The 27,128-nt window shown below is 46.6% G+C and overlaps 2 protein-coding genes across 6 annotated transcripts; one reads left to right on the top strand and one right to left on the bottom strand.

Moving 5' to 3' along the window:
* The first annotated feature begins 1,921 nt into the window (after positions 1-1,921).
* Kel (Kell metallo-endopeptidase (Kell blood group)) lies at positions 1,922-21,348 on the top strand. Of its 5 annotated transcripts, none has more exons than XM_027943445.2 (19): positions 1,922-2,092; positions 2,426-2,503; positions 2,786-2,927; positions 3,219-3,395; positions 5,199-5,323; positions 5,643-5,789; positions 8,626-8,688; positions 8,778-8,966; positions 9,213-9,361; positions 10,330-10,459; positions 16,837-16,947; positions 18,005-18,103; positions 18,303-18,380; positions 18,758-18,858; positions 19,036-19,146; positions 19,289-19,356; positions 19,559-19,728; positions 20,083-20,178; positions 21,058-21,348. In XM_027943445.2, exons 1-19 carry the CDS (start codon positions 2,090-2,092, stop codon positions 21,217-21,219), a joined length of 2,199 nt encoding a protein of 732 aa, XP_027799246.2. In that variant the 5' UTR covers positions 1,922-2,089; the 3' UTR covers positions 21,220-21,348. The 5 variants fall into 5 exon arrangements, with proteins under 5 accessions (XP_027799246.2, XP_027799247.2, XP_071467577.1 ...); XM_027943446.2 differs by having other exon boundaries at positions 2,786-2,829; positions 3,199-3,395; XM_027943447.2 differs by lacking the exon at positions 1,922-2,092 and having other exon boundaries at positions 3,199-3,395.
* A 511-nt stretch (positions 21,349-21,859) lies between these two features.
* Positions 21,860-24,500, bottom strand: Llcfc1 (LLLL and CFNLAS motif containing 1). The gene is made up of 3 exons (XM_027943472.2): positions 24,427-24,500; positions 22,624-23,042; positions 21,860-22,093 (listed from the first exon to the last, which is right to left on the bottom strand). The coding sequence occupies exons 2-3, from the start codon at positions 22,868-22,870 to the stop codon at positions 21,915-21,917; spliced, it is 426 nt and encodes a 141-aa protein (XP_027799273.2). The 5' UTR covers positions 22,871-23,042; positions 24,427-24,500; the 3' UTR covers positions 21,860-21,914.
* Between the last annotated feature and the right edge of the window lie 2,628 nt (positions 24,501-27,128).

Genomic DNA, 27,128 nt, shown 5'->3' on the forward strand with positions numbered 1-27,128 from the left:
TGATGCCACACAGCACACTCCCGCCTCGATTCACTCTAACCAACGGAGCTAGTCAGCCACCAATGCACTCTTATCTAATCTGAACGGCCCCTATTATCATTTTACTAGAGAAACAGCTTGGGGATTGATTGACAGAAGAGAAGGGAGGAAGGAAATTTGGGTGCAGGAAGTTAGATATTCATGGAAAGGGTTGTGGACTGCCCGGGAAGGGAAGACGCCACTGGCATGTACCAGGCAGACTGAACACTTCTGAAATCCCAAAGCATCATTTTTCCCTTCAGGCTGATCCCCACTCCCCTCCTTAGCCAAGATTCCAGTTTTTCCATCACTGATGTTCTGTTCTTCTAGCCATCCAGAAATACAACTCATGCCTCCATTATAACCCCTCTCCCATCAATCTGAATATACGACTTTATTTTCTTGCATAAAATGCTACTTTCTGTCTACTTCCCTCCCCTTTGTCAGCATCAGGGGCCAGGCCCTCACTCCATTGTTTCTGCAACACCAAAGCAGCCACGGACTCTTGTCTTTTATTTAATCAATCCCGACCCACAGGACTACATCAACTTTTCTTAAGTGCTTCTTTCTGTCACTCTAGTCCTCAAAAACCTCATTCCCTTGTTTAATTGGTGCATTATAATTATATGTAATAGTGGGATTCATTGTGTTATATTCATACATGCACTCGACACAACTGGGTCAATCTCATTCCCAAGTAACTTTCCTTTCCCTCCCCTCAGGAGCCCTCTTTTTAAAATTCCTTTTCCCGCCAGTATTTCTACCTTCCACATATGAGAGAAAATATCTGATGATCTGACCCTTGATGTCTTGAGTCTGTCTTATTTGACCCACCATGATGTTCCCCAGTTCCATCCATTAACTAGCAAACAACAAATTTCCCTGATGCCTTATTTTATATCATGACTCATCTTCGTAACTTTCTTGGTCTTCCATAATATGACTCCAGTTGACCCAGCAGCTTGACTTCTCCAACTATGGAACCACTCTTTTGAACCCAGCTCTATCCCAAAAAAATGCCACTTGGCTCTAGCACAGTGCTGCTGCTATCAGTGAGTATTTCCAGGTTGGCATTAACATCACCATCCTGATCAATTCCTTTCCACCTAGGATGAGGTCACAAGGGATCTGCTCCCAGAAATGTGCTTGCTTTACTGAGACTGCAGGCAAGAGCTCAATATGATGCAGGAAAGAGAGTTTCCGACATGAAATTCGATTCATTCCTACTAACATTTGTAAAGCATCTTGTGTGCATGTGAAGCAAAAAGGGGATAACATACCTGCCACATAACATTTTTTAATCAACAGGGAGAGGAAGATGCAAATCAGTGGTGTAGTAGAAAGCAGAAGAAAGATTGGGACTCAGTATACTGAGTCTCATTCCTTAGTAGCAGGTGTGAGACCTTGTGAGGTAGGCATAGGAAAACATTACCTTCATTTTCCAGATGACAAAACTTGCTTACCAGCCTGAGAGCTTAAGTGGCTTGTTTATTGTTGCAGAGCTAATAATTAGCAGATTAGGGTCTCCTAGCTGGGTGATCTTTTAAATGTACAACTCTGCTTACAACCAGCAAGGAAATGAAACACCTAGAAAATCAATTAAGCATGCTTGGGAACAGAGTGAATGGCATGGAGCTGGGAGGCCTCCTGGGTAAGATGGCATTTGACCTGGGAATTAAAAAACCCAAGAGATTTCAATCAGAGAAGAAAAAGAAGGAGAAAGAATATTCTAGAAATAAAGGGACTTTATGAACAAAGCCACAGAACAGGATAAGAGGAACAGACCAAGGGCAAGATTTCTTGCCTAGTGAAGACTCCTCCCTCTTCTCCCCTGAGAAACTGAGATAAAGGAGGAGAGGCTTGAGTGTCTCCCTGCTGATAAACAGGCTCCACCCAGAGGCCAGTAGTGTGTGTTTGGGGACAGGGGGGCAGGAGTGGCAGAAGTGCTCTTTCTCCAGGACCACAGACCTGGGGCAAGGGCAGAAGGGAGGCCATTTCCTACATCCCAGTCCTCAGACTCAACACCTAGTGCAGAACCAGGAGGACTCTGGGTGCCGAAGAGGAGAGACAGATGGCAAGTGCCCTGGAGAAGCATCTCCTTCTGGAGCCAGATGCCTGGGGTGGGGTGTGGGGGTGGCTCTGTGAGAATGCCCTGCCCCCCACTAGGGAGGAGGGAATATGGGGCTTCCAGAATAGGAAGTGGGTAGAGCAGGAGGTGATGGAAGAGAAGGGATGAAGTGGCACATCCAGGGGATACATTCACCCTGAGGCCAATCTGGGGACACTACCTTGAGACAAGAATATATCTATGGGAGAGGTTGTGGGGGGTGTCAAACCAGATAAAACTGTCTTTAACCCCCTGCCCCCTTCCTGAACTGGCTTCTCTCTCCTCCTCTGCTCTCTTCAGGAGGGTGGGGACAAAAGTGGACAAGAACGGAGGAGACAGAGCCAGGCCAGGGGCATGGGGCCTCCCTGGAGCCAGGAGGTAAGTGGCTTCCTTGGTGGCATTGGAGCCAGTCCCTCCAGCTCTAAAGTCGCACAAACCCTCCTTGCTCAGTGCTTACCCAAAACGGGTAACAACATCCTGTGCTTTCTCATCCGGCAGGGTCTGAAGAGGGATGGGTCTAGGAGAATCAGCAGAACTCCCTCTGTGCCAGGGGGCCCTGGCACTAACTTATTCCCTCTCTGTGCCCTCCCCTTGCCCTTTTCTATCCCTCTCTCAAAACTCCTCCATGTTGTGTTTTTCACCTCCTGCCTCCTCCCACAGAGCTCTCCAGAAGAGGGGCTGCCCACTGAATGGAGCCGAGAGTGGTCAGTGACCCGGCGGGTGCTGCTGGTTGTCTCCCTTTTCAGCCTGCTTCTTGGTTCTTCTGTGCTTTGGGTTTACATCTTCCGGAACTGTGGTCCTCGTAAGCAAGATTCTGGGACACCCCGGGCCCAGGCAGCTGTCCCTCAGCCGTGGGCACCGTCCTTGCCCCTGAGGCTCCTGCCGTCTGACTTACTAGCCGTTGCCCGGGCCCTTGTATCCCCTGTGAATCCCTGGATCCCACACCCTGCTCCCACTCCCACCATGTTCTTCCTACCCTTGTTTCCCAGTTGATCCTCCCCTTTGATCCTCACTGGGGATTCCTTGGCCAGCCCCTTGGGGGAGCCCTCATCCCTTTCCCTCTTCTCTCCTAGCTCTGAGCTGTTCCCCACAGGCCCCTGTGAGACACCCATGTGTTTGGATCTCCTGGCTCGTTACCAGGCCTCTGGGAACACCAGTGAGGCCCCCTGCACTGACTTCTTCAGCTTTTCCTGTGAAAAGGCCAAAAGGATCAGTGATTCTTTTCAGGCTCTTGCGGAGGAGAATAAGAAACGTCTAAAGAGACAACTAGGTGAGGAAAGCAGGCTAGAAGATTCTCTGTGCAAGTAGATGGCTGAGCCAGGACACCATGACTGCCCCAAACTCTGCCCACCAGTGAACAACTGGTTTGCGCCATCCTCGGTGGAATTTCTTGGGTTTGCTTCTCCACCCCTTTGCTCTCACATCAGATACCTCTCTCCCTCCATCTTTTCTGGTCTCTCTCCATGATCCCTTCCTCTTTTCTTTACCACTTATATGTGGTTGCTCCATTCTATTTAAATGCTCTTTTTAAACAAGTTCCATAACCTTCGCTTCCCCCCCCCAATTTTTAATTTCTATCCTATGCATAGTATTTTCTACTACCTACTCCTCTTCAAGACATCCTGCACTTTAAGTCCTTATCAACATTACCTTCTCCTTCCCATCTCTCCTCAAATTCCCTCTCTCAATGACTTCTTGCTTCTCCCCCTGAAACGCTGGACCATGTCAAGCAAGCTGAAATGGAACAAGGCATAATGGAAATGGGTGATTAGAGATGATAGGGGAAGAAAAGAAGCTGAATAGAAGTGAGAGGGGCTTTCATTACGGGTGGTGTGTGTGGAAAAGAATGAGTGAGCACAGAGCGAGAGGAGAGACAACTGAAATGCAGGTGAGGAACATTCCTGAAGATGGAGGCTATGCAGAAGAATGAATAACTGCCAGGACTGAGATGAAAACCAAGACAGAGGGGCAGATGAAAGGCAAGAAGAACGGCACCCAGGTTTGTTCCACGGTTTAGCAATACCATGGTACCAACCTAGGTTCCCTTCAATAGATGAATGGATAAAGAAAATGTGGTGTATATATTCAATGGAGGTTGAAAGAGGGGTCCCAGGAAGTTGGTGGATGGCAATGAAGATTTAGTAATAAGGACACATAAGATAGGCAAGAATTTCCATTCCAAAGAAACCTAGAGAATGGGTTGACAGTATAAATTGGAACCCTCCCTTTTATATGAAAAGAGAAGTAGGTTTTCTTTGGTTGAGGAGTACTTTCAGTTAAGGCACAGAAATGAAAAGAAATACCATGTTCAGGATACGTTCTGTTGTTCACGAAGGGATGAAGAGATATCAGGGACACTGGGAAGAGAGTTGTAGATTTTAGTGGGCAGATAGATGATCAGATAGATGTGTGTGTGTGTGTGTGTGTGTGTGTGTGAATTACTGTAATGTGTTGGATTGTTTGTTTTCTGAGATCAAGAGATGAGGAGAGTCTGAACTAATGGAGTTCTTCCCATTCTTCTCTTTTGATGAGTTTTCTTCCCTGTGTTCCCTCAAAGTCCTCTGGTTCCCTGATTTTGTCCATGTCTCTTCTGCCTTTCGTTTCTATCCATTCTTCTTTGAATCATATCCCTCTTATCCCTATCCTTTTCCTTTATTCTTTTGTTTAATTTTTAGCTATGGTGTCAGTAAAGACTTCCTGGAAGAGATACTCAGAGCCAACATTTGAAAACATGTAAGAATTTTCTAAGAGAAGTGTGGTTAATTGTAGGCAAAAGGAGAAGAGTATGCAAATAAAGAAGAGGCATTCTTTTCCTTCTTCTTTTGTTTTCCACTTTTCCCTTATTTTCTTTATCATCTTCTTGTCTGCAGTCTCTCTTCCTGTTCTTCTGCTTGCATCAAGTTGATCCATTTCAAATTGGATGCTTTTTTTCCATTTTTTCAAAACAGTTCCTCTCCTTTCTTCTATATTCCTGTGGGGGAACTTCCCTTTCTTTCCTTTAAGTGCTGTGTCTCTCACCTCTCTGTCTCTACACCAGATTCCACCCTTTAATTCTCCCATTCTTCCTTTTCAGAAGATCCAGGGTCCTGGCACCCAGGCTCTGGGGAGGAGAAAGCCTTCCAATTCTATAACTCCTGCATGGACACAGATGCCATTGAAGCTGAAGGAGCTGGTCCCCTTAAACAAGTCATTGAGGAGGTAAGAAAAATTGGGGCATTGACTTTTCTGTATATAGAACCCATAAGACCGAAGTATGCTTAGGGCTGCCATTTTTCCTAGAATCTGGGTCTCTTTCCTAGGGATCCTTAAGTTCTAGGAGGGAGATGGAGATGGAAATGGCAATGCCCTATGAAGAATCAGGAACTAGGGTAAGAGGAGAGAGAGAGAATAGATGTAGAGACCTAGAGGGATCAAAGGGCTCAGAAGTCAGGAGACAGAGCTATGAGAGGAAGGGAAAATCAAGACAATGGGGAGAGGTCTCATAGCTCCCTGTACTTTTGCCTTTCTCTTTTTCTAGCTTGGAGGCTGGCACATCTCTGGTAACAGGACTTCCTTTGACTTTAACCAAACTCTGAAACTTCTGATGAGTCAGTATGGCCACTTCCCATTCTTCAAAGCCTACCTGGGACCTCATCCTGTATCTCCGCACACGCCAGTCATCAAGGTGAGAGCTGCACGGGCAAAAACACAGCTGGACCCGGGCCTGGCTCAAACTCTAGGCTGCCATCTCTTAGCGGAAGACTATAAGGCTTGGGAGATAGAACAAATGTTCAAAATTTCCTATTTCAAGAGAAAATTACTGCTATGAGAGCCAGGGACACTAGGTCAGGGTGGAAGAAAGAGCAAGAGTCAGTTCTGGGAAGACTAGAATAGTTCCAACCTTCCTTCCTCATTGCTAATCTGGATTTTTCTCAACCTCTTAACTAGTCTTCCCATCTCCAGGTTTGCCCTTTTCTGATTTACTCTTCATTTCTGCCCAAGGGACATTTTAAACTAAGAGTTAATTATGCTATTGTTTCTGTTAAATGTCCCCCATCTTAATGGCTCATCGGGTCATCAAGATCTGATCCCTAATCCTTAGCAAAGCCTCCCAAGTCTTGTGATCTGACCCTTATACACTTCTCCAGCCTTATCTCCTAGTACCTTCTTTCTCCCTTTTATACCCCAACCTCTGCTGACTCACTTGTAGCTCCAAGTCTCTTCTTTATTTGCATACTCTGCTCCTTTTGCCTACAATTAAAACCACACTTCATTTAGAAAATTCTTACATGTTTTCAAATGTTGGCTCTGAGTATCTCTTCCAGGAAGTCTTTACTGACACCGTGGCTATAAATTAGGTGAAATCCCTCTGTCCTGTCATATTCTCATGCTCTAAGCACTTAACACTCTAAATTGAAGACTTTGGGCCTCCTCCCAACAGGCAGCAGAGGTCCTCCTTGTCAAGCAGTTAGAAGTCTTTACTGGATGTTTATTGAGCAAATAAGTAAATAAATAGTGGCATCATCACTATTGTGGTAGGCAATGTCATGCTATATATTTGGCCCCTGTTCTCAAAAAGTTCCACGGCATTATAAGGAAGAATATTCAAGAAGATCTGATAATCAGTGTAAGGTATTCAAAGTTCACTTTTAAAGTGTGTGCTCAGAAGTTTAATGGGTATGGCCTTTGGAGATTTGTAAAGACCTGAGTTGGTTAAGGAAAGACTCAGAGAAGAGAATGTAAGGTGAGCCTTGAAGCATGGTCCATCTGCTCAGATGAAGGTGAGGCTGAAGGTCATCGCAAGAGCTATGGGAAGATTCTGAGCCAAAGGAAGAACTGGGAACACTGTGGCTTTTCCATGGGGTCAGTGAGAAGACTGGTCTGGAGGTAGGGTGGGGGACCGTAGGAAGAAAAGTAAGACAACATGTGAGGTTTGGCCTGGTTGTTCCTGGCCAAGGAAGCCAGGCAGATTTACCAGGAACAACAACAAGAACAAAGCTACTGAGTGCTTTCAAATTTTATGATGGCTATGTATGGAGTTTAAGAGAGACAGTAGTCTCGAAGGTCTACCAGAGATGTTAGGAATCTAAATGAGCACCATGAGGTCCTGAAATGGTGGAAGAAATGGAAAGGAAGAGCTAGGCATGAGGATATAGCCAACTTCATCCTGGTGGTGATGGTCTGAGGTGTTTCCAGAGGACTTAGTGACTGAATAAAAAATGAAGGAGATGGAGGCACTATCAAATGATGGCACTGTTTTGAGTCTGGATGGCTCTTGGGAATAGAATAGGAAGGGAGATGTAACCACAGAAGGAGCACCCATGAGAGGCTGGCTCAGAAGGGAGCCAGAGAAGAGTAAGAACAGCCAGGAAAGTGCAAGTTAGACCAACATGTGTGGGACCACCCAGGAAAAGAGAGGACTTCCAGAAGGGGGTCATTGTTGATTCCCGAGATTTCCAAATTTCTTTCCTTTCCATAGGAATGGAAAGATGTCGTTGGAGACCTGAAGATAGTTTCAAAACAGTTGTAGAAATGAACACAGTTTATATGGCATTTAGGAGAAGGGTAAGGAAGTTGAATCAGTGGCATAGATGCCTTTTTACTTTTTAAACTTAGAACCTAAGATGTGACAAAAGGGTCAAGTGAAAGATTTTTTTATGCTAGAGGAAAAGTATATAGCTTCAACTGGGAGTGAGATGTAGATATTGATGAGAAAAAGGAAAGTGTAGAAATAAAGATCTTCAGAATCAAGGGCAAACTAGGGCATCATCACTATTGTGGTAGGCAAGGGGAATGGGGCACTCTCCTGGGGTGAAAAATTTAAGAGGTACCCCCAAACTCAGTATCAAGATAATTATGACTTGAATATTCTTTAAAAAAACAAAATCAATGCAAAAATCTACTATGAACAAAATTTCCAATTTTGGTTTATTGTGGATTTGAGAGGGGCAGGAATTATACCTTTTCTTCCCTAAATGGAACAAAAAAACTTTATTAAGGACTTTTTTTTTTGGAAAATACTTACAATATTAAAAGAAAATTAAAATTCATTGTGGAATTTATGGTAAAATAATGCTAAGCAAATTTTTGATGTTATTCATCATGGATTTTTCTCCATTAACTTAGATTTTTGAAAAAATATTAAAATATGTGTCCTGTTTTCTGTGTTGTGGCTACTCCTAATTATTTCACCTAAGGTGAGTGTCTCACCTGCCTTACCCCATACTTAACTCCGGCACAAGGAAGAGTTCCATTCAAGATGTTGATTTATTATATTTCTCTCTTGCTGAGTATCCTCAAACTGGTTGTAATTCCAATACCTGCTCACATTTTCATACCCGGACCTTCACCCATGCCACTTGCCCCCAATCTCTTCCTTTATTTATAATCTAGCTCCTTCTTTGTAGGCTCTTTACTCACATCTCCCCAAGCCATCTTCGGTGGAGCCTTCTCTACCTTCCCATACCTGCCCTCTCCATCCCCCATGCTCCCCATTTCTCTCCAGTCTCTCTTGTGTCCAGATAGACCAGCCAGAGTTTGATGTTCCCCTCAAGAAAGTGCAGGAACAGAAGATCTATGCCCAGGTAAGATGGTGCATGAGCACAAACCTGCCCTCAGATCTCGAGAAAGATTGGGACCTCTGGCACCTGTGACCAAGGTTGTCTTCCTCCAGATTTTTCGAGAATACCTGACTTACCTCAATCGCCTGGGAACTTTGCTGGGAGGAGACCCCATCAAGGTGCAGCAACACGCCTCCTTGTCCATCTCCATTACCTCACAGCTGTTCCAGTTTCTAAGTCCCCTGGAGCAGCAGGAGGCACAGGACAAGCACTTCCAAATGGTCACTATTAACCAACTGCAGGTGCCTGGAACTGGAGGGCAGAGGACTGTGGGCATGACAATCTCCCAAACTTTATTTATTTATTTATTTATTTACTTTATCTTCTTCCTCCTGGTGTCCTTGGCTCCTTTCTATCCCTATTATTCTCTGGCTGTATTTTTTTCTCAACGCTCCTCACTCCATTTCAAACCCAAGAAGAAGCCCTTTCCCCTTCCTTCTCACTTCCCTTCATTCCCCCCACCCTCAGTTTTGTGTTCTTCCTCTAAGGAAATGGCGCCTGCCATCGACTGGTTGTCCTGCTTGCAAGCCACATTCACACCAATGTCCCTGAGCCCATCTCAGCTCCTTATGGTTCAAGACCTGGATTATTTGAGAAATATGTCGCAACTGGTAGAAGAAATGCTGTTGAAGCACAGGTTTGCCCCAGTTGGGATTGGAGAGGTATTGGGAATGGAAACTAAATCTGAGGACCCATAGGTTCCAAAGATCAAGGACACTGTAGGTGAGAAGGAACTGCAGAGAGGGGACAGAGTTAGTGTGGGGTGGATGACACAAGAGTGAATGGAGGGAACAAGAAGTATGCAAGGCTTAGGGGCATGAAGAAGGCATATGCAGGAAATGAAGGATCCTGGGGTCTGTGGGGAGGGAGCAAAATGTTACCCTCCGAAGAGGCTGCATCAGAGGAGATGCTAGAAGGACCAGCCTAGAGCAGCCTGGGATGTTCTAGGGGAAGAAACGGTGGGAGGCCCCTTCCCAGCTGTGGTGAGCAGATCCAGAACCTTCTTGGGAAAGAATTTCCAAGATAAATTCTGCTATGATTAGGAAGTCAAGGATGGTGGGACAGGAGTGTGACTCCATATTAGTTTTGCTGCCTTTCCTGATTCCTAAATGGCCATCACCAAAAGGTAGTGGCTTCCATCCGGGGGCTTGGACTCAGGACCCTTCTGCAGAGTAACTCAGGACAGCAGCATCTAGAAAACCCTTTTGAGGAAGGAAAGAAACACCCATGTGGACACCAGCAGGTTTACATAGGGTACTGGCTGAGAGAGCTGCTGTGCTTAGGAGATGCATCTTCAGATGAACTGAGGTTCCTTGGTTATGGAAATAGATGAATCTGTTTGATGAATTGAGCCCACCTCTTTGTGACTTAAGAAGGCTGCCTCTTTATCCAGTTCCTCTGTCATTCTCCAAACCTCACCAAGAAAGGCTCTTCTTGACTTGTCTGCATGCTGTGACAGTTATTCTTTGTAAATACACAGATGGGTCTGCCCCCTGGAATGCTGACTTGGCTTCCACAAAGAGATTCTTTTTCTGAAACACCGCCCCCCCCCCAGAACCCTACAGTTTATATGAGGTCTCTTTTTTTTTTTTTTTGTCTCCCTAGGGACTTTCTGCAGAGCCACATGATCTTTGGGCTGGTGGGGACCCTTTCTCCCGCCCTAGACAGTAAATTCCAGGAGGCACGCAGGGAACTGAGACAGAAACTGCGGGAGCTGACAGAGCGACCACCCTTGGTGAGGACAGAAAGCCATGTGTTTTCCAGATGGGGGCGAATATTGGTGTATCTCTATGAGGGAAGGGGCCATGAGAACAGAGACCCCTCCACATCTAGGCTTTCCGTGGAAGCAGGCAGGTTGGGAAGACAGAGACTAACTCAAGAAGCAAACTAGCAGATACCAGATTTTCAGGCACAAATTCCTGGCCACCTCTCTGGCCTTTTGCTGAGTTCTAGAGTTAAAATATAACATTGACATTATCAAGGGCTGCTTTTGACAATTTCTCATCACTCTTAAACTGTTTGCTCAGTTATCTTGAGCTCTGTGATTGGAGGACTCCCGACCTACAGTTTAGGACTCACTGCAAGAATACATAAACATAGCAAGCACTGGACTTCCCTCTGTCTAGATGATTCCACGTTTGATGTTCAAATGTGCTTCGCAAGGAGTTCATCTCTGATCCAGTGGGATCAGTGGTAGAGATGTTAATATCTCTGAGGAGGGGCCAATGTAGGAAATATGCTTCACTAATCAGAGACTACTTGGAATTCTAGATCATATACATTCAAATGCAAGTAGAGATATCTACTACCCTGAATACATCCCAACCTCGACAAAGGCCACAGTTTTGCCTTGAAAATTATTTTTTCCTTAATAATTTTTGGACCATTTCTCTGCCTTATAGAAACCTGAAATATGTATGGAATTCAGAGATGGGAAATGTATCCACAGAGACAGGAATATAGTTATTGCTTATTGAGAGATTATCACATGCTCAATGTTTCCCTAAAACTTTGAGTCTCGTAGCTGATTTAATCCTCAAAATTCTCTGAGATATGATGGATATCATTTTATCTTTGTTTCAAAATAGGGAAATAGATGTACACCTATTAGGGAAGTTGCCCATGGTAATACAGCCAGTGAGTCGTTAGAACAAGAATGTAAACCCCAGCGGTCTGGCTTCTGGGTCTGAGTGTTATAGAACATTTCTTCTTGGGCCCTTCACTCAGGGGGGCAAATTCCAAAGAAGCTCTTGCCCAGCTCCTTTCTTGATTCAACTGAAGCCAAACAGAACCCCAGCTCTTGTTTTCTTGCTACAAAATTCCTGGAAACAAATAGCTTTCTGTAAAAGCCAGTACCATGGCCCGACATCATGTGTTGAAGGGTGCAGGAGTGCCAACCTGAGACTCAAGCTTAAAGAATGTAGAAGACTTTCAAATCCTGAAACCACTGTCCTTTCTTCTAGGGTACATATTTGTCCTTAGGCTGAAAAGCTGAACCAAGCTCTGCCAAGAAATAGTGGTGTGACCTTGGGGAAACTACTTCACCTTTCGGGAACAACAGTACAAAATATGACACAATAACTACCATGCTCAGCCAAAAAACACTGAGTGGCTGTTGTCTGTAGTTATGTTCCTGGAAAACTTTGGTTTAAACAACAGATATTCTGGGGGTTCATGGTGGCAGGTTTGAGGATCAATGGCATCTCTTTATGACTGAAGCAATGTCTAGAGACCCAGAGTGTTCCAGCAAAGAAAGAGATCTCATCTGGTCAGGACAGCAGAGAACTTAGCGCAATATGGGGAATCCTCCTGGTGGCTCTGTCTGAGAAGAGATGACAAGGTTTGCCCGCAGGGCTGTGTCCAGGGCTACTGCTGAAACATGATGCGGGTGTTTGAAAAACAGAAAGTTAAATCAGGGCAACTGGAACAGAGGGAATAGGAGAACAGTAAGGTGGAAATGAGAGAGGCGTTGAGAGGACCTCACAGGGTTTGACAGGTCACTATAAAGACTTTGCTGTTCTCTGCATGAAATAGGGATTGCAGAGGAATTTATCTTTCATGTTTTAAAAGAAAATATTTTAAGTGAAGTAAGGGATTTTCTGACTCAAATGATGTAAGAAGAAAAGTGGGGACAAGGACAAAAATCAAGGTTTTGGCTTTGATGTGACCAAAATTTGGGGTCATTAATTTACAGACTTATTGTTCCTAAGGAATTCTAATTTCAGTCGTCTTTATTCGATAAGATGGCTAACTTTTATCATCTGACTATCTTTGCTGGGATATGTAGTCAGTGAAAATGTTTTGGGAAGTAAAAAACAGACCAAAAAATAAGAAAAGAAAAATAGGACATCACATTTGTACCTGTTAAATGTGTAGTATTTATATTCAATCAAAGATCCCAATTTATTTATTTAATAATTTGAATCGTTGTTTCAACAACCCATTCTATGACCTTTCCTTCATATCCTTGGGTTGTTTGCAGTTTTATTCAGTGTTTCTTCATCAGACCACTGCTAGATCCCGAAGCCGGGAGGACTTTGGGTCAAGTTATTGATGGCTTACCTATACAGTCATCCATTTATTTATGTGGCAAATATTTATTGAGCACCTTCTATGCGCCAGACACTTCTTTACTCATGTGGAATACAGAGGAAACAAAACAGACAAGAATTCTTGCTTGTAGGCATTTGTAGTGTGGAGGAAGAAAAAAAAAAACAAAAAATGTTGGGTAGTGTTAGAGTCAAAAGCGTAACAGCAAATGAGGAAAGTGATGTGAGGTGGGCAGCAGTTGTGAGTCTTGATGGGAGGGTCAGGAGAGGTCATAGGAAATCCAAGTCCTCCACCATCCATGTTTAGTTATGGTTCAGCCAGATGAGAGTCTGTTCAAATTGCACCATCGTTCAGCATTGATTTTTCTATTGAATTTCCTAGGACTAGGACTTGATTAGTGGTTCTGCCTGACATTCTCCTGAAATCAAAATAACTCCAACAGAATATATAGAGGAATTAGAATATATAGAGGAAAGAGCCAGGTGTGGCACACATGCCTATAATCTCTGAAGGCTGAGGCAGGAGGATGACGAGTTTGAGACCAGTCTGGGCAATTTAGGAAGATTCCTGTTTCAAAAGAAGAAATATAAAAGGCTGGCCGGGCACGGTGACACATGCCTGTTATCCCAGCAGTTCGGGAGGCTGAGGCCAGAGCATTGTGAGTTCAAAGGCAGCCTCAGTAATTTGGTGAGGTCCTTGGCAACTTAACAAGATCTTATCTTTAAATAAAGAATTAAAAATGTCTGGGGTTATGACTCAGTGGTTAAGCACCCTTGGGTTCAATCCCTGGTGCCAAAAAAAAAAAAAAAGGCTGAGATTGTGGCTCAGTGGTAGGTAGAGATCCCCTGGGTTCAACTCACAGAACTGGGGGGAAAAAAAAAGATATAGATATAATGCTTATGGAATTCCAGTGGAATTTAGAATATGCAGAGTATTTTGAAGGTATTATTTTACCTGATCCTCCAATCTGTGAGGAAGGTAGAACAGGCATTACTCTCATTTTTACGGCTGGTGCAACCAGAGTACTGGGGTTTAAATTAATAACCATGCTTGGTAAATGCTGGATACTGTTCAGGAGTAATTGTGGTGGCCCTTGAGGATCACTTTAGTCTATAGATTTGTTTTGTTGATTTTTAGAGTAATTTACAACTTAGAATTAATTGCCAGCATTCAAAAACTGGGAGATGACGTGCCAATAATCAGATTTCTAATTGTGTGTGGGTTCACGCGGCGTGCAAAGCTTGGAAGCCCTGGGCAGCCTTCTCGGGTGACAATGTTTGACTGTACCTGAAAAGGGCACCTCAGTCTCCCATAGCCTTGCCCTGCTCTGAGCTTGGGCTGCTGGACTGTTGCTCTCAGTTATGTTGCTGCATGGCCCCTGTTGGAAATCGTGGCTCCTGCTTGTTCCTATGCCCCAGTTTAATGAGCCTTTTAACCAGATAAATTTTTATTATTTTAGTATTATCTGTCCTCAGTGATCTCTCCTTGGTTCTTAATAGTTACACATTACTTTCAGAGTTCTCTAAAATAATTCCTTTAATGACTCATTCTAGAATTTTGCTTAGGATTTAACATTAAAGATTCTCCACTGGGCTATTGTCCTTCATTCTACTTTACCCCTATTGAAGATTGTCCAAAGTTTTGCTTCCCTTCGGACTCTTGGAATTTTTCCTGAGTTCTGTCACTTCTGAAATATTATTATTCATGGTTCAGAGGTGATAGATGAAAATTTCTCAGTGTCCTAAAATTAATCTACTGAGCTTCATTTCTTCCATCTTACATGTAAGCGCAAGATGATGGGTACAGACCTCAACAGATTTAGGGATTCTAAAGTTTTAGGGAATCAGATTTAGGGAAGCCATTTATTCATTTGTGGACTCCTGGCACCCTAGGGCTCATTTCCTGGATGCGAGAAATGGCCTTCAGTTACAGAGGGGATTTTGGTTTTATAGGGTACAATTAGGGTGGTTTCATCATTGGAATTTGTGGGCGGGCCGTTCGAATAGTCAGGAGCTAGTTAAGTAGGTTAAAACTTTAACTCAGGAGGGCAGCTGTAAAAGGTTGAAATTCATTGTTACTTGGACAGGTAGGAGCCCAGATTGTGAAGGATGGGTATTTAAATCTGTTCATCTCCTTCCTTCAGGGACCATTGTTCAGTATTTACCATGTGTCCTAATTTGCAATGGAGGACGGTTAAAGTCCAGAGCCTAACACTCAGTTTTCAGTATTGGCCTCCTTCCTTCAGGGCCCATTGTTATCGGGAAGGGATTTACTGAAAGGTTAATGCTTGGCTAGTTTCTTTCCCTTCTCCTGAGCTGCTTTGTCTCTGTGCTTTTCCTCTGGGGGCTGTTTCATAGGATTATTATTTTCCATAACTCCTCATTATATATTTTACAGATTTTTCTCTTTTTATTCTATGTCTTTTTCTCTCTGCAGTCATTGTGGTTTTACTTTAGCATTTTTATCTTGAAAGACAGCTGGGGTAGAAGTCTGAATGGTGTCAGTACCCTTGAGTAACCAGGTCTCATTACAAAGGGTGTTGGAGAAATGGTCAGGCATCCACCCGTGAAGGGGATCAGCAAACAAGTCGGGAAGTGTGAAAAGGGTGGGCAGATCCACATCACCGAGCTCACACGGGTCCCCCACAGATGTGTTGCTGCTGCACCCGGGTGCAGCCATAGTCAAGGGAGAGGCATTCTCAGAGCCAGGTCTGTCTGGAGCAGGAAGGATGTTGAAAGTCATTGCAGTCAGACCCACATTCCCAATGGGAACCCATTGCTTTTCACATTGATATTGCAGAACTTCAACTAGCACACCATAGAAAGGGTCTGACCACTTCTCACAAGAAGAGACATGCACAGAGTTTATGGTTCAGAGAACAGAGCACACAGATGTGGGCACCCAAGACTGGAGCAACCTGCAAAATAATGAACTGCCCAACAGGCAGGCTCAGGAGCTTCCTCTCCACCCAGGCTGCAATGACCCGCCTTTCCATTTCCTCTAGTGGGATGCCCCTGGGGCCCCATCTCCAACCAGAGAACCAGCCCAGCTCTTGTTAAAAACAGCAGTGACAGCTTTCCTACCTTCCTTGCCAGCAGATCTTCAGGAGGGAAATAAGTTACAGGAATAAAGTGGCTGGTTTCATCTCTTCTAACCCAGATTAGTCTAGTAGCTGGTTTTTTGTAGGTTCCAGCTCAGCTCCTGTAGGCCAGTTGCCTGAATTTTTTTCTCTGGCTCTGCAATATGTTTCTTCATCCACCTGTGTCCTCTCTGGGCTAATCCCTGGTCAACTTTTCAAAATCACCCAATCCATTCTCTGAAATCTCCCCAGCATCTTTATTTATTTATTTTTATTCTTTGGGTCATGCTCTTAGAAAAACATGTCCCTAGTTCTCTTGAGCTGATAATTTTTCTGTACCTTTGAAGTTAAATTTTCCTTTTCTCATCCTATTCCCCCCCAAAAAAAATTGGGGTGAAAGTTTCGTAGATATGTGAATTATACACTTAGCTGCTTTTTTTTTTCTTGCTTCCTCTAGCAAACAATGTATCCTCCAAAGCCCCGTTTTATTGATGATTTTCTTCTTTATGACTTAAGGTCCTGCAATATGATATATACACTTAGAGAGCAGGCATGGGTGATGGTAGAGGAAGGGAATCACTGTCTTAACTGTCCATTTTGAGCAAAGAAGTGTGGGAGGGTGGAGTCGTTGCTGGGACCCCAGGGCCATATGTGTGGTGGGTGGGGGCCGGGTGGGTAATTGTCCCACTAAAGGAAGAGGTTAGGCTTCTCCTCCTCCCCTGCCCAGGAGCCTTTTATTCCTTCAGAGCAATGCCTGCCGGGAGCCTTGCTTTCCAATTAATAGGCAATTTGCTCAACCAGGCTCACAAGACCAGTTGCGGAGGACCCAAGCCCCTTTATGCTGAGTAGGAATGTATGGCCAGAGGGGGTAATAAAGAGAGATAAATCAGAAACTCCAGGGGAGAGAGCAGGCTCTGGGGTGAAGGTCTAGAGAAGATTGGTGAGGAAAGAGCCTTAGACTCACTCCAACTTTGTCTCTGCAGCCAGCCCACCCGCGATGGATGAAATGTGTGGAGGAAGCAGGCACTTTCTTCGAGCCCACCCTGGCGGCCTTGTTTGTTCGTGAGGCATTTGGCCCAGGCATCCAAAGTGCTGTATGTGAGAGCAGTCCCCTGCCGCGCCCCCTGCCCCGTCCTATGGACTGCGTGCTTCTCAGTAGTATGTGCGGGGGACAGGGGGATCCCAGAGGCCCCTCCACCCCCTGGGTGAGCACAGTTCAGCTATGGAACACGAGTAGGCATAACATGCACTAATTTGGACACGTCACCCGGCTTCCTTAGTCTTGTGTTTCTTCAACCATAAAATGAGAAAATCGAACTCCCTGACCTTTAAGGCTCCTCCCTGTTTATCTAAGACTTTAGAGCAACACAGGACATGACATGAGCATGAGGTGACGTAACCTTGAGGAGTACAAATAAATAACTACAGAACACTTGGTGACTGTCTGTCACATGCTGGGACTCTTGCAAGTATTTCACCTGCGACTTTATTTAAGTCTGGGTATCATCCTAATTTTATAGGTCCAAGAACTGAGGCATGGAAAGGTTAGATGACTTGATCAAGGTCACACAGCTACCAAATAGCACAGTCAGGACTGAACTCAGGCAGTCTGATGCCAGAGCCCAGGCTTCCAAATATTGTCACTTATTTTCTTCCCCTAAGAGAGGATGCATGCAAGATGCTGGATGGCTGAAAAACAGGAACTACACTTTCAGGCCCTGAAGATGGGGAGAGGCCCACTTGTTAGGAAGCTGAAGAGCTCAGAAAGATGAAGAGAGGAAGTGCATGCATTGAGAGGGAGGGTGGGAGGACAAGATCCCCGAGAGCAGAGGGGGAGATGGCAGCCCTCTTCTCCCTTGGCTCCAACTGTAAGGGCCTTTCCCAGCTCAGATCTCCCTCTTCCTGGTTGACCAGTGGTGGCCAGCTCCCACTTTCCTCTCTGTGCTTGGCACTGCCTTTTTAGCCCTGCCTTTACAGTATCTGGGAAAAGGCCTTCCCCTCATCTTTCTGAGCTCTTCTTCCTTCTCTGATAGCTCCTCCAGCGCAGGCACCCTCCAGGGCCAAGGCCCCCTGAAGGTCAGTGCTGTGGCAGAGCCAGAGCTGAGGCTGATCTTGGTTCTGTTACCTTGTCCCCCACCCTCACCCCCACAGGCCATGGAGTTATTCACTGAGATCAAAGATGCCCTTGTCGCCCACCTCAAAAGACTCCCCTGGATAAGTCAAAAGACCCGAAGAGAGGCCCAGAACAGGGTAAGGCCAGGAGTGCAGGCCAGTGTGGGAATGCTTAGGGGTAGGTCAAACGGCAGTGGAGGGGGAGAGAGCCAAAGGCACACAAGCAGGTGGGAAGTACAGATGCCACTGTGCTGCACACACGCCTGGGGACAGTATTAAAGGCTCCGAGACACTCAGGGAATGTGAGGTCCTTACCACCTTTCATGTCTCTCCCCAGATCACTCAGCTGCAGGTGCAGATGGGAGCCCCTGAATGGGCCCTGAAGCCGGAGCTGGCCGGACAAGAATACAGCAATGTGGGTCTGCCTTTTGCAGCTCTCCTCCCTAACCTAGCCAAGTCTTATCCACATCATCCATTTTCCCTGAGCAATTCTTACCCACCCACTTCCTTGCCCTGGTGCTGGCTGGGTCTTGCCAGCAGAAAAACAGAAACTATTCAGGCTGTGATGCTTGTGTGCACACACCTATGTCTTCTGTGACTTCCTGTGTATGTCTGTGTGCTGATGCACGTGGAGCGTGTCTGCACCCACAGCAGTAGTGGTCTCCACTAACTCATGGATGTTTGTGTATGAGGGTATTATGTGTGTTTGGGTTTAATGCGCTCCTTGGCATACATAGATGTCCGTCAGTGTTTGTCTCTGTGTGCCCAAGTCACCTCTTGCCTCCTCTCCAGATACAACTTAGACCCAACTTCCTGCAGTCTTTTCTGAGCTGTGTCCGATCTCTCCAAGCTAGAAAGGTCTGGAGCTTCTTGCAGCCTCTCCCTTACCACAGGTATGGGGTCAGAGGAGATAGGGACGCACCATCGCTGAGATGCCCCCTCTGTAATTAGTAGGAAAGGAATCTGGAGACTTAGAGGAGGCCATGGGAACAGTGATATTAGTTGGAGGAACTGTAGGTGTCTTGGGGCAGTTAATGATGGAGCTGTGTTCATATGTGCTTTCCCCACAGATGGCAGGTGTCCCCCTGGGGGGTCACTGCTTCCTATTCAATACCTGACCATGAGGTGGTCTTCCCAGCAGGACTCCTGCAACCTCCATTCTTCCACCCTGACTACCCTAGGTAAGGGCCATTCTGGGAGGGTGGCCAGGGAGTTTCCCAGGAGAGATTAACAGTTGTTATGATGGATGAGATCCATGGCTGGAGAACTGGGGTAAAAAATGTTGAAGGATTCTGGAGGTAAGACAAGCTCTTGTATCCCTAGAGCCGTGAACTTTGGCGCTGCTGGCAGCATCATGGCTCGCGAGCTGTTGCATATCTTCTACCAGCTGTGTGGGTAACAGGGGCCATTGGGATGTGGGATCACAGGGAACCCAAGGGAAGACCTCAAAGCAGTCCTACAGGGGAAAGGAGGATTATACAAGGGCTCCAGGAGAGACAGTCCTAGAAACTTGCAATGTTTCCGGGAGCCAGAACATTCTGTGGCACAACCCACGTCCCTTGCCATTTCATGTTCTTGCTCTGTTTTCAACAGTGCTCCCTGGGGACTGCCTGGACTGTGACACCCGGGCCCTGCAGGAGGCACTCCTATGTTTGGAGCGCCATTACGCTGCCTTCCCATTGCCCAGTGGAACCTCCTTCAGTGGCTCCAGCACGCTCCTAGAGAATGCCGCAGATGTGGGGGCGCTGGCCATTGCGTTCCAGGTAGGTCAACGGCCATGATCTGTTTTCACCAGCAGACTAAAGGCACTGTCCTCAAGTTTTCCTTCCACCTTCTCTCATGCAAATATATTTACATGATTTTCTGCCCTTTGTATCTCCACATATCAGTTGGCAACTTGGGGACACACCTCATTCCCTGTAGATTCCCCCCTCCCACTTTCTAAGAAATCTATCAGTCTTCCGCAAAATATTCTTTCTTTTGGCTCAGACCAATATGTTAGTTCAGAACAGGGAACAAAGGCCCATGAGTCTGTTTGAGGTACTGCTTGAATGGCATCGAGCTTCCAGATGGTCTCAAGCATAAAGCCAACTCTTCCTCCTATCCCCCCAATCCAGGCATACAGCAGGAGCCTCCTAGAGTACCGTGGGGAGACCAAGCTGCCCAACTGGGACCTCAGCCCCCACCAGCTCTTCTTCAGAAGCTATGCCCAGGTAAGCAGCTGCCCTTTCTTCCTCAGCTTGCTTCAGATCTGATAAGCACCCTATTACTAATACTCAAAGGCATTTTCTCTATGACACACCCTCTTCAAATACCCCTGACTCACTGCCATGGATGTCCCTGCTGTCATCCTTTCTCACTTGTCCCCTTACCATCACCCTCCAGATTACTAAAAAATTCTTCAACCAAATCAGCAACCCTCCCCCCTCCTCAAAAAGAAGAAAAAAATTCTACTTCTAGGTCCCTCCATGAGTTAAGTCCAACATTTTCTTATCTCATATGCTAGAAATACAGACCCCTTAAAATGACCCTACCAGAAGCTGACTATATTTAACATTCCTCCTCAGAGACTTCACCCCCAGGAGTGGTCCCAGTTTGACATGACCCCTTTTATCACCTGTGCTTCCCCAAGAGGCACAGTCCCCAGCTCCCTCGCAGAGCTGTTTCATTATTAGATTTGGCCTCCGGGGTCCTCACAAATGGTGTCATTGCTTAGCTTGGGCCCTCCTCTACTCTCCTAGTGCCAGATTAAATGACTTACAAATGACATGAACTCTACATGGCTCTTGAGCATTTGAATCCTGCTCCATTCTTTGTCTGCTACTCCTGGTGACCCTTAATCCCAGCCTTGTTCTAATAAACCTATAAGAACTTGATCTGGTCAGGCACATCGTAATACTAGTGACATGAGAGGCTGAGGCAGGAGGACTGCAATTTTTGAGACCAACTTCAGAAATTTAGCAAGATTCTGTCTCAAAATTAACAAAATGGAAAGGGTTGGGGATGTAGTTACGCGGCATAGCACCCCTGGGTTCAGTTCCTAGTACTAGAAAGAAAAAGTAAAGACTTCTCTGCTCCTTACCCTTCCTCAGGTCCTGTGTAGGGAACCCAGCACTGAGCACTCCCAGGTCACTCACAGCCCTCCCAGACTTCGAGTCCATGGACCTCTCAGCAACACCCCAGCCTTTGCCAGACATTTTCGTTGTCCGCGTGATGCCCTCATGAATCCCTCCAGTCGCTGCCAGCTCTGGTAACATGGACCCACAGACACAGCAATGCAGGTGGATCAGCAGCCCCTGGCCTATCCAGGCAGTGGGGCACCATCTCTTTTTCCTTCTATTCTCCAAATAAAAGGTGGCACTTGGTCCCCACCTGTCTCCTAAGGACTCTTTCCTGCTATGTTCTATTCCTAGAAATCAGAAAAGATAAGAGGGAACCATGCCAAGGACGGTAGATAGAAAAGGAAAGAGCTGGCGAGATGGTGGGTCTGAAGGTCAGTCAGTCAGTGGGCCAAAGGGCTGGCAATTCCACAGACCATTCAGAGCCCCAAGGGCTTGGTGAGGGCTCAGAAAGCTGCTCCCAATTGTTTTCAGGATTTTATTGCTATTTTATTGTCACTGCCTCCTCCCTCTAATCTTCTGTTTTGGACAAAGCTAGGAGAGGTGTAAGAGACAGAAGGGTGTAGGTCTGGTGTGATGTCTCTGGCGGTGGGAGATGAAACTCTGGGTGTGGGGTGGCAATCAGGCAGTGGCGATGGCAACTGCAGTCTCTGTTGCTGCACCGAGTCTAGGTACCAATGATAAGAGGTGGGGAGTGGTGTTTGAGTCCTTTTTGGGAGTAGTGACCTGAAGCCCACTGGGGGGAAGAGGTCAGTGAGCAATTATGAAGCGCAGGCAGACGTTCATGTTTTCATTCAGGAACCAGGCCACCACCTCAGCCTCAATGTCTCTTATAAAAAAACCATGATGATGGCCATGTTAAAGCAGAAGGCTAGATCAAAAAGGTGGTCTTGGACAGCTGCTGCCTTCGATGTCATGTTCTCCTCTTGCTGGGCCATGTCCATCACCTGCCACAGTTCACCCACCGAGGAAGCCAGAAAGTGTTCTTCAAACTGCTCTTGGTTCTGGTCTGGAACAGGGAAGAGGGGTAGGGATGGGCGGCCCTGATCCTGACCTGCCCCCACCTTGACCTGGCTGAGAGAAAAGTGGGGACCAAGGGGATTTGGCACAATCGCCACCTCTTTGGCCTTGACGAGAGAGGTGCTCCCCATCTAGATGTCCTTTCTGATCTGGGTTCAACCACAGCCCCAAATCCCACACACCCAAACCCCACCTCTAATGCTAGCTGTCTCCTCTAAAGTGGTACCATCCTGAGGGAATGAAGGACATCTTTCAATATGAGGAAAACCAAGGTTCTCCTCCAGGACACTCATGCTCACCCATGCAGAAGCTGCATGCAATTGCAGCTGGCCCAGGTGGGCCCTGGCTGGGAACCCTCCTTGCTCCAGACAGGACATTCTACCATGATAGGGAAACGGAGCTATCTCCCAGAATTGAAACCCATCTCAGATTCACCATCATCTAAACAGCTACCTGAGGCCTGGCCTCAATCAGACCCAACCCTTACCTCCAGACTTTGTCTCTCTCTTCTCCACCTACCTGCAGAAGCCATTTTCTCTTTCTGCTTCCCCTCATCCATGTCTGGGCTGCCCTTCTGAGACTTCATCCCCTTCACCCGCAGCAGCAGTAGGAGGGCTGTCAGGAATGCTACCCAGCAGAGCTGGGAGCCCAGAGATGTCATGGGCCTGCCCACCCACAGCTTCTGGCCCACCAGCTCCCTAGTGCCCAGCAGGCTTCCCCCACCTGCCTCCCCGTCCCTGTCCCAGTCCTTACCCTTTCCCTGCATCGATTTCCTCTCTTCTCTTCCATAGGACCTCTGACTTCATGTGCTCTGTGACATCACAGCCATGGATCCCATGCTCATTCCAGCTCACTAGTGCATTCCATTGCCAGGCAGGAGGAGGGGGGTAGCCAGCCGGGGATGGCAGAGGCTTTTATAATGGCTGTAGTGGGTCATCCTGTAGAGATGGCAATAAAAAGGACTTAAGAGCTTGCAAAGTACTTTCTTTTTTATTTTGTACCCATGGGTGCTCAACCACTGAGACACATCCCCAGTTCTTTGTATTTATTTACTTATTTTATTTGGAGACAGGGTCTTGCTAAGTTACTTAGGGCCTTACTAAATTGCTGAATCTGGTTTTGAACTTGCAATCCTCCTGCTTCAGGCTCCTGAGATGCTAGGATTACAGGCGTGAGCCACTGTGCCCAGCTTATAAAGTACTTTCAAATCCACTATGTTATTGGTTCCACACAGGCACTGGCACTCCAAAGTACTAGTATTCTCATACCCATTATATAGATGAGGAAACCAAGGTTCACAGAAGAAATGAGCTCCTTCTCGAGATCACAGAGTTACCAATGAATGGGCAGAGCAGGACTCTCAATTCCAGCTTTTGAAGGTGAACATGACATCTCTCCGCTGTCCATGTAGCATTTCTTTAAATAGAGTGTCTTGAATAGATAAGGCCCAGACCAGACGTAGCAACAAAGACATAGCAAAAAAAATCCTGGGAACATGCTTCATGCTGTGCATGAAAGCCTAGTCTGTTCAAAGTGAAATAGAGTGGGGCAGATGGGGAGGGGAAAAATTCTCATGCTCTAAACCTGTGCATGAGCAACAGACAGAGACAGAGACAGAGAATGCACAGATACAGAAACAGAACAGTCTCCTGTCCCTGAGTAGAAGCCATTATCTCCTCTTCCTTCTCCTCTATTTTTTTTTCCTTTCCTAGACTTTGTCCTCTTGTACCACTTGAAGCTAAAAACTTTCTCTCTTTCTCTCTCTCTGTCTCTCTCTCTCTCTGTACCAAGTATGATTGAACCCAGGGTCTTACCTTTCTAGGCAAGTGGTTCACCACTGAGCTACATCCCCAGCACTCCACCTTTTCAGATAGAGTGTTGTGGTGTGGATCTGGAATGGCTCCCAAAAGCTCATGTGTTGAAGGCTTGGTCCCCAGTGCAATAGGGTTCAGAGATAGGGCTTTCAAAAAATGATTGGATCTGAAGGCTCTAACCTCACCAGTGAATTAATAATCCATCTGGTGGATTAATATTTTGAATAGACTATTGGAAGGGGATAGAAATTGTAGGAAGTGGGACCCAGTTGGAGGAAGCAGACCACTGGAGGTGTGCTCTTGGGGACAATTTTTTGTCCCTGACCCCACCACCCTCTCTTCTTCCCATCTGCCATGAACTGAGCAGCTGTCTGGGGGATGCCACTGCCATGACATTTCTGCCTTGGAGCCAGCTGACCCAGGACTGAAACTCTGAAACTGTGAGCCAAAAATAAAAATAAACCAACCAACCAACCACCGAAGGTCTCACTAAGGTGCCCAGGCTGACCTCAGACTTGTGATCCTCCTGCCTCAGCCTCTCATGTAGCTGGAATTGTAGGTGTGCACCATGGCGCCTAGGAGTCTCTTCTCTTCTTTTACACTTTTCTTTAAGACACAGAGAAAAAGTGTTTCCAGGCTCATCTCCAAGCCCTTCACTTGACGGAAGGAGTTACTCTGCAGAGGAAATGTAGTGGGGCAGGTGTCTCTGCAGCTCACTTTCATCCTGCCCATGAACCTGGTGAGCACAGACATATTGGCCCCCTGGATGGTTCTGGGTTGGACAGACAGGATGAAGGCCTTTCGTGGAAAACCAGAAGCTGATGCCAAACCATGAGAGGCAGGCTGGGTGCCCGGGACGGGGGAGGAGCTATCACAGCCACTAGCGCTGCCCATGCAGACCATGCCTGAATGAAGTGTGCACACGCTGATGCAAGGACACATGCAAAAACATGTGCCCCTTGTTCAAGAGCGACCTGCAGACATGGGAAGTGTGAAAAGATTTGCCTGGGCTAGCAGATGTGTTCAGGTGGAGGCTGCTCCATGTGCAGCAGATACCACCTCTGACATAATTCCTGGTGACCCAAACCAGATGACAGTGAACCAGAGAGCGGTCTGGAAAGGCACTTGATGATGAAGGAGGAAAGAGTCAGATTGAGAGTGACCCTGCTCACCCCTTCCTTGTACCCATTGAACTGCAGAGCCACAAAACTAATGCTTGAACGGAAAAAATAAAATCACTAATTTCCTCCTGGCTATTTTGGGGGAGGAGGCTGTTGATTCCCTGGCACAAAGAGAACCATCTCCAGCTCTGTAGATATGAATGGGGAAGGGAGCTGCGGGAGGGGCAAGCTAGAGTGGAAAGAACCAGTTTTTACCTACCACCATTACTTCCACCTGCCTGACTCCTGGTGTCAAGAGGTAAATAAATCCTTGCAGGAAGCCAACAATCCATTAAAAAAGTTTTTTTTTTTTTTTGTGTAAAGTATAGAAAAGTACACACACACACACACACACACACACACAAAGGCTAATCATTCCATCATTGAATGATATTCACTCTGAATGTTTTTAAAATGTAGTAATACTCAGATCTGTTTCCTGCTTGCCTGTGGGCAGCTGGGGTGACAGGGCATTTCCTAAAACTTGAAACCCAGGTATGTTTTCTCCTCCTTCTCAGCATGTCAGTCTACGAAGCCCTGCTGCTTTTCTGTAAGAGCACTCTGGGATGTGTTGATGGGGCGAAGCGCCCCAGCCCAGCTCCTCTCCCAGGCACCTGGTGGCATTAGACTCTGAGGTGTCCTGGCTGGGGAAGCCGCTATCTGAATTGGGGGTGTGCTTGTCCACAGAAAGCTGGGGCAGGACAGAGGAAGACAGAATGGCAATGCAGACTATTGCCAAGATGAGGAGTGGCGGGAGACAAGAGGAGATCAAAAGAGAGTCAAATCTCCCCTCTACCAGCTGGGACAGGCAGACAGTATGGTCTCCATCCAGAGTACTTGTTTATGCTCTTCCCATTAAAGACAACAGTGTAGGCAGCAGCAAGGGACAGGGGAGACACTGAAGACCCAGGAGTGGGGACTTGAACATGGGGCCCTCGTTCCTCCTTTCCAGACTTACAGCTGATGCCCTTAGTGGTAGCCCCGGTACCTGCTCCGTGCAGCTCTGACCGGGCCAGCCTCCTCCACTGCCAGCTCCTCCCTACCCCCACCCCCTGCAGGATTAGCTTTATGGGTTGAGTGTTTCCTTGGCAAGTGCTCCCTTCCTGGCCTGCCCCCCTGCTTATCAGCGCATCTACAACCCCCACTTCAACCTTATCGCTCCCTCCATCTCCTTAGACTGGAAGTCCCCAGGCTTCAGTGATCATTACCACCCACACTGCCCCAACCCTCGGGAAGGCAGAAAAATGTCCCACAAGGTGACCCCTCCCCACTCCCTGGGTGAGAACACCTCCCCGTCTGGGACACCTCCTCTTCCTTTCTTGCTTTATTTTCCTTTCAATTCTTGTCCTTCTCTAGAGGTTATTTTATCCATCCCTTACTCTCTGGAGCACAGCAAACGAGGAAGGCAGTTCTTGGTTCCAGAGGATCCCCAAGAGGAGGGTCCCAACATACCCCACCCAAGTCTCTCACATCTTTACGGACAAAAGACTCCCAAGAAGCAACAAGATCTGGAGAGGAACTCACTGGGAGCCAAAATCCCCAATTCAGAGCCAGGTCCAGTCTTGCCTCCAGCCCTGGGGTTTGGGGGAACCTCACTTCTCCTCTGTGCTCTGTCCTTCATTCAGAAAACAGAGAACTTGTGCCCTATTCCCCGTGACCTCACAGAATGACTACAACTCAATGGCATTGATATGCCTTTTTGAGAACAATCAGAACATTAAGCACAAGCTGTCACACAATAAAGTAATATAACCTCGACTTATCCGTGTCCATTCCTCCTACAGCCTTGTTCCTGGAATGAGTCTTAAAATTTCCCTGTCTTACACTTTACTAGGCTCTTGCTGTTCAACTCCCCTTGGAGCATAGACCTCTGGGGGTTTCCTGGGATTTGTACCTGAGAGTCATGCTCAGGCTGGGCTCAGGAAAATGGCAGGGGAGGAGGAGAAAGGGGAGAGTCAGACACCCTCCTTTGAGGAGGGTCCAGACAAGAGCCACAGGCTTTTGAGGAGAAGCCATCCCTGGGTTCTTTGGGGGAAAATAAGCTGGTGAG

This window comes from Marmota flaviventris, chromosome 1, assembly GCF_047511675.1.
Source record: "Marmota flaviventris isolate mMarFla1 chromosome 1, mMarFla1.hap1, whole genome shotgun sequence".
In the NCBI taxonomy this organism is placed as follows: domain Eukaryota; kingdom Metazoa; phylum Chordata; class Mammalia; order Rodentia; family Sciuridae; genus Marmota; species Marmota flaviventris.

Coding starts and splice junctions, on each gene's coding strand:
- Kel (XM_027943445.2), top strand. Junction 2,928..3,218: donor CTTCCGGAACTGTGGTCCTC/GTAAGCAAGATT, acceptor TGTTCCCCACAG/GCCCCTGTGAGACACCCATG. Junction 16,948..18,004: donor GCCCAGGCATCCAAAGTGCT/GTATGTGAGAGC, acceptor TCACCCCCACAG/GCCATGGAGTTATTCACTGA.
- Llcfc1 (XM_027943472.2), bottom strand. CDS start 22,870: ATGCAGGGAAAGGGTAAGGACTGGGACAGGGACGGGGAGGCAGGTGGG. Junction 22,094..22,623: donor AGAGAAAATGGCTTCTGCAG/GTAGGTGGAGAA, acceptor TCCCTGTTCCAG/ACCAGAACCAAGAGCAGTTT.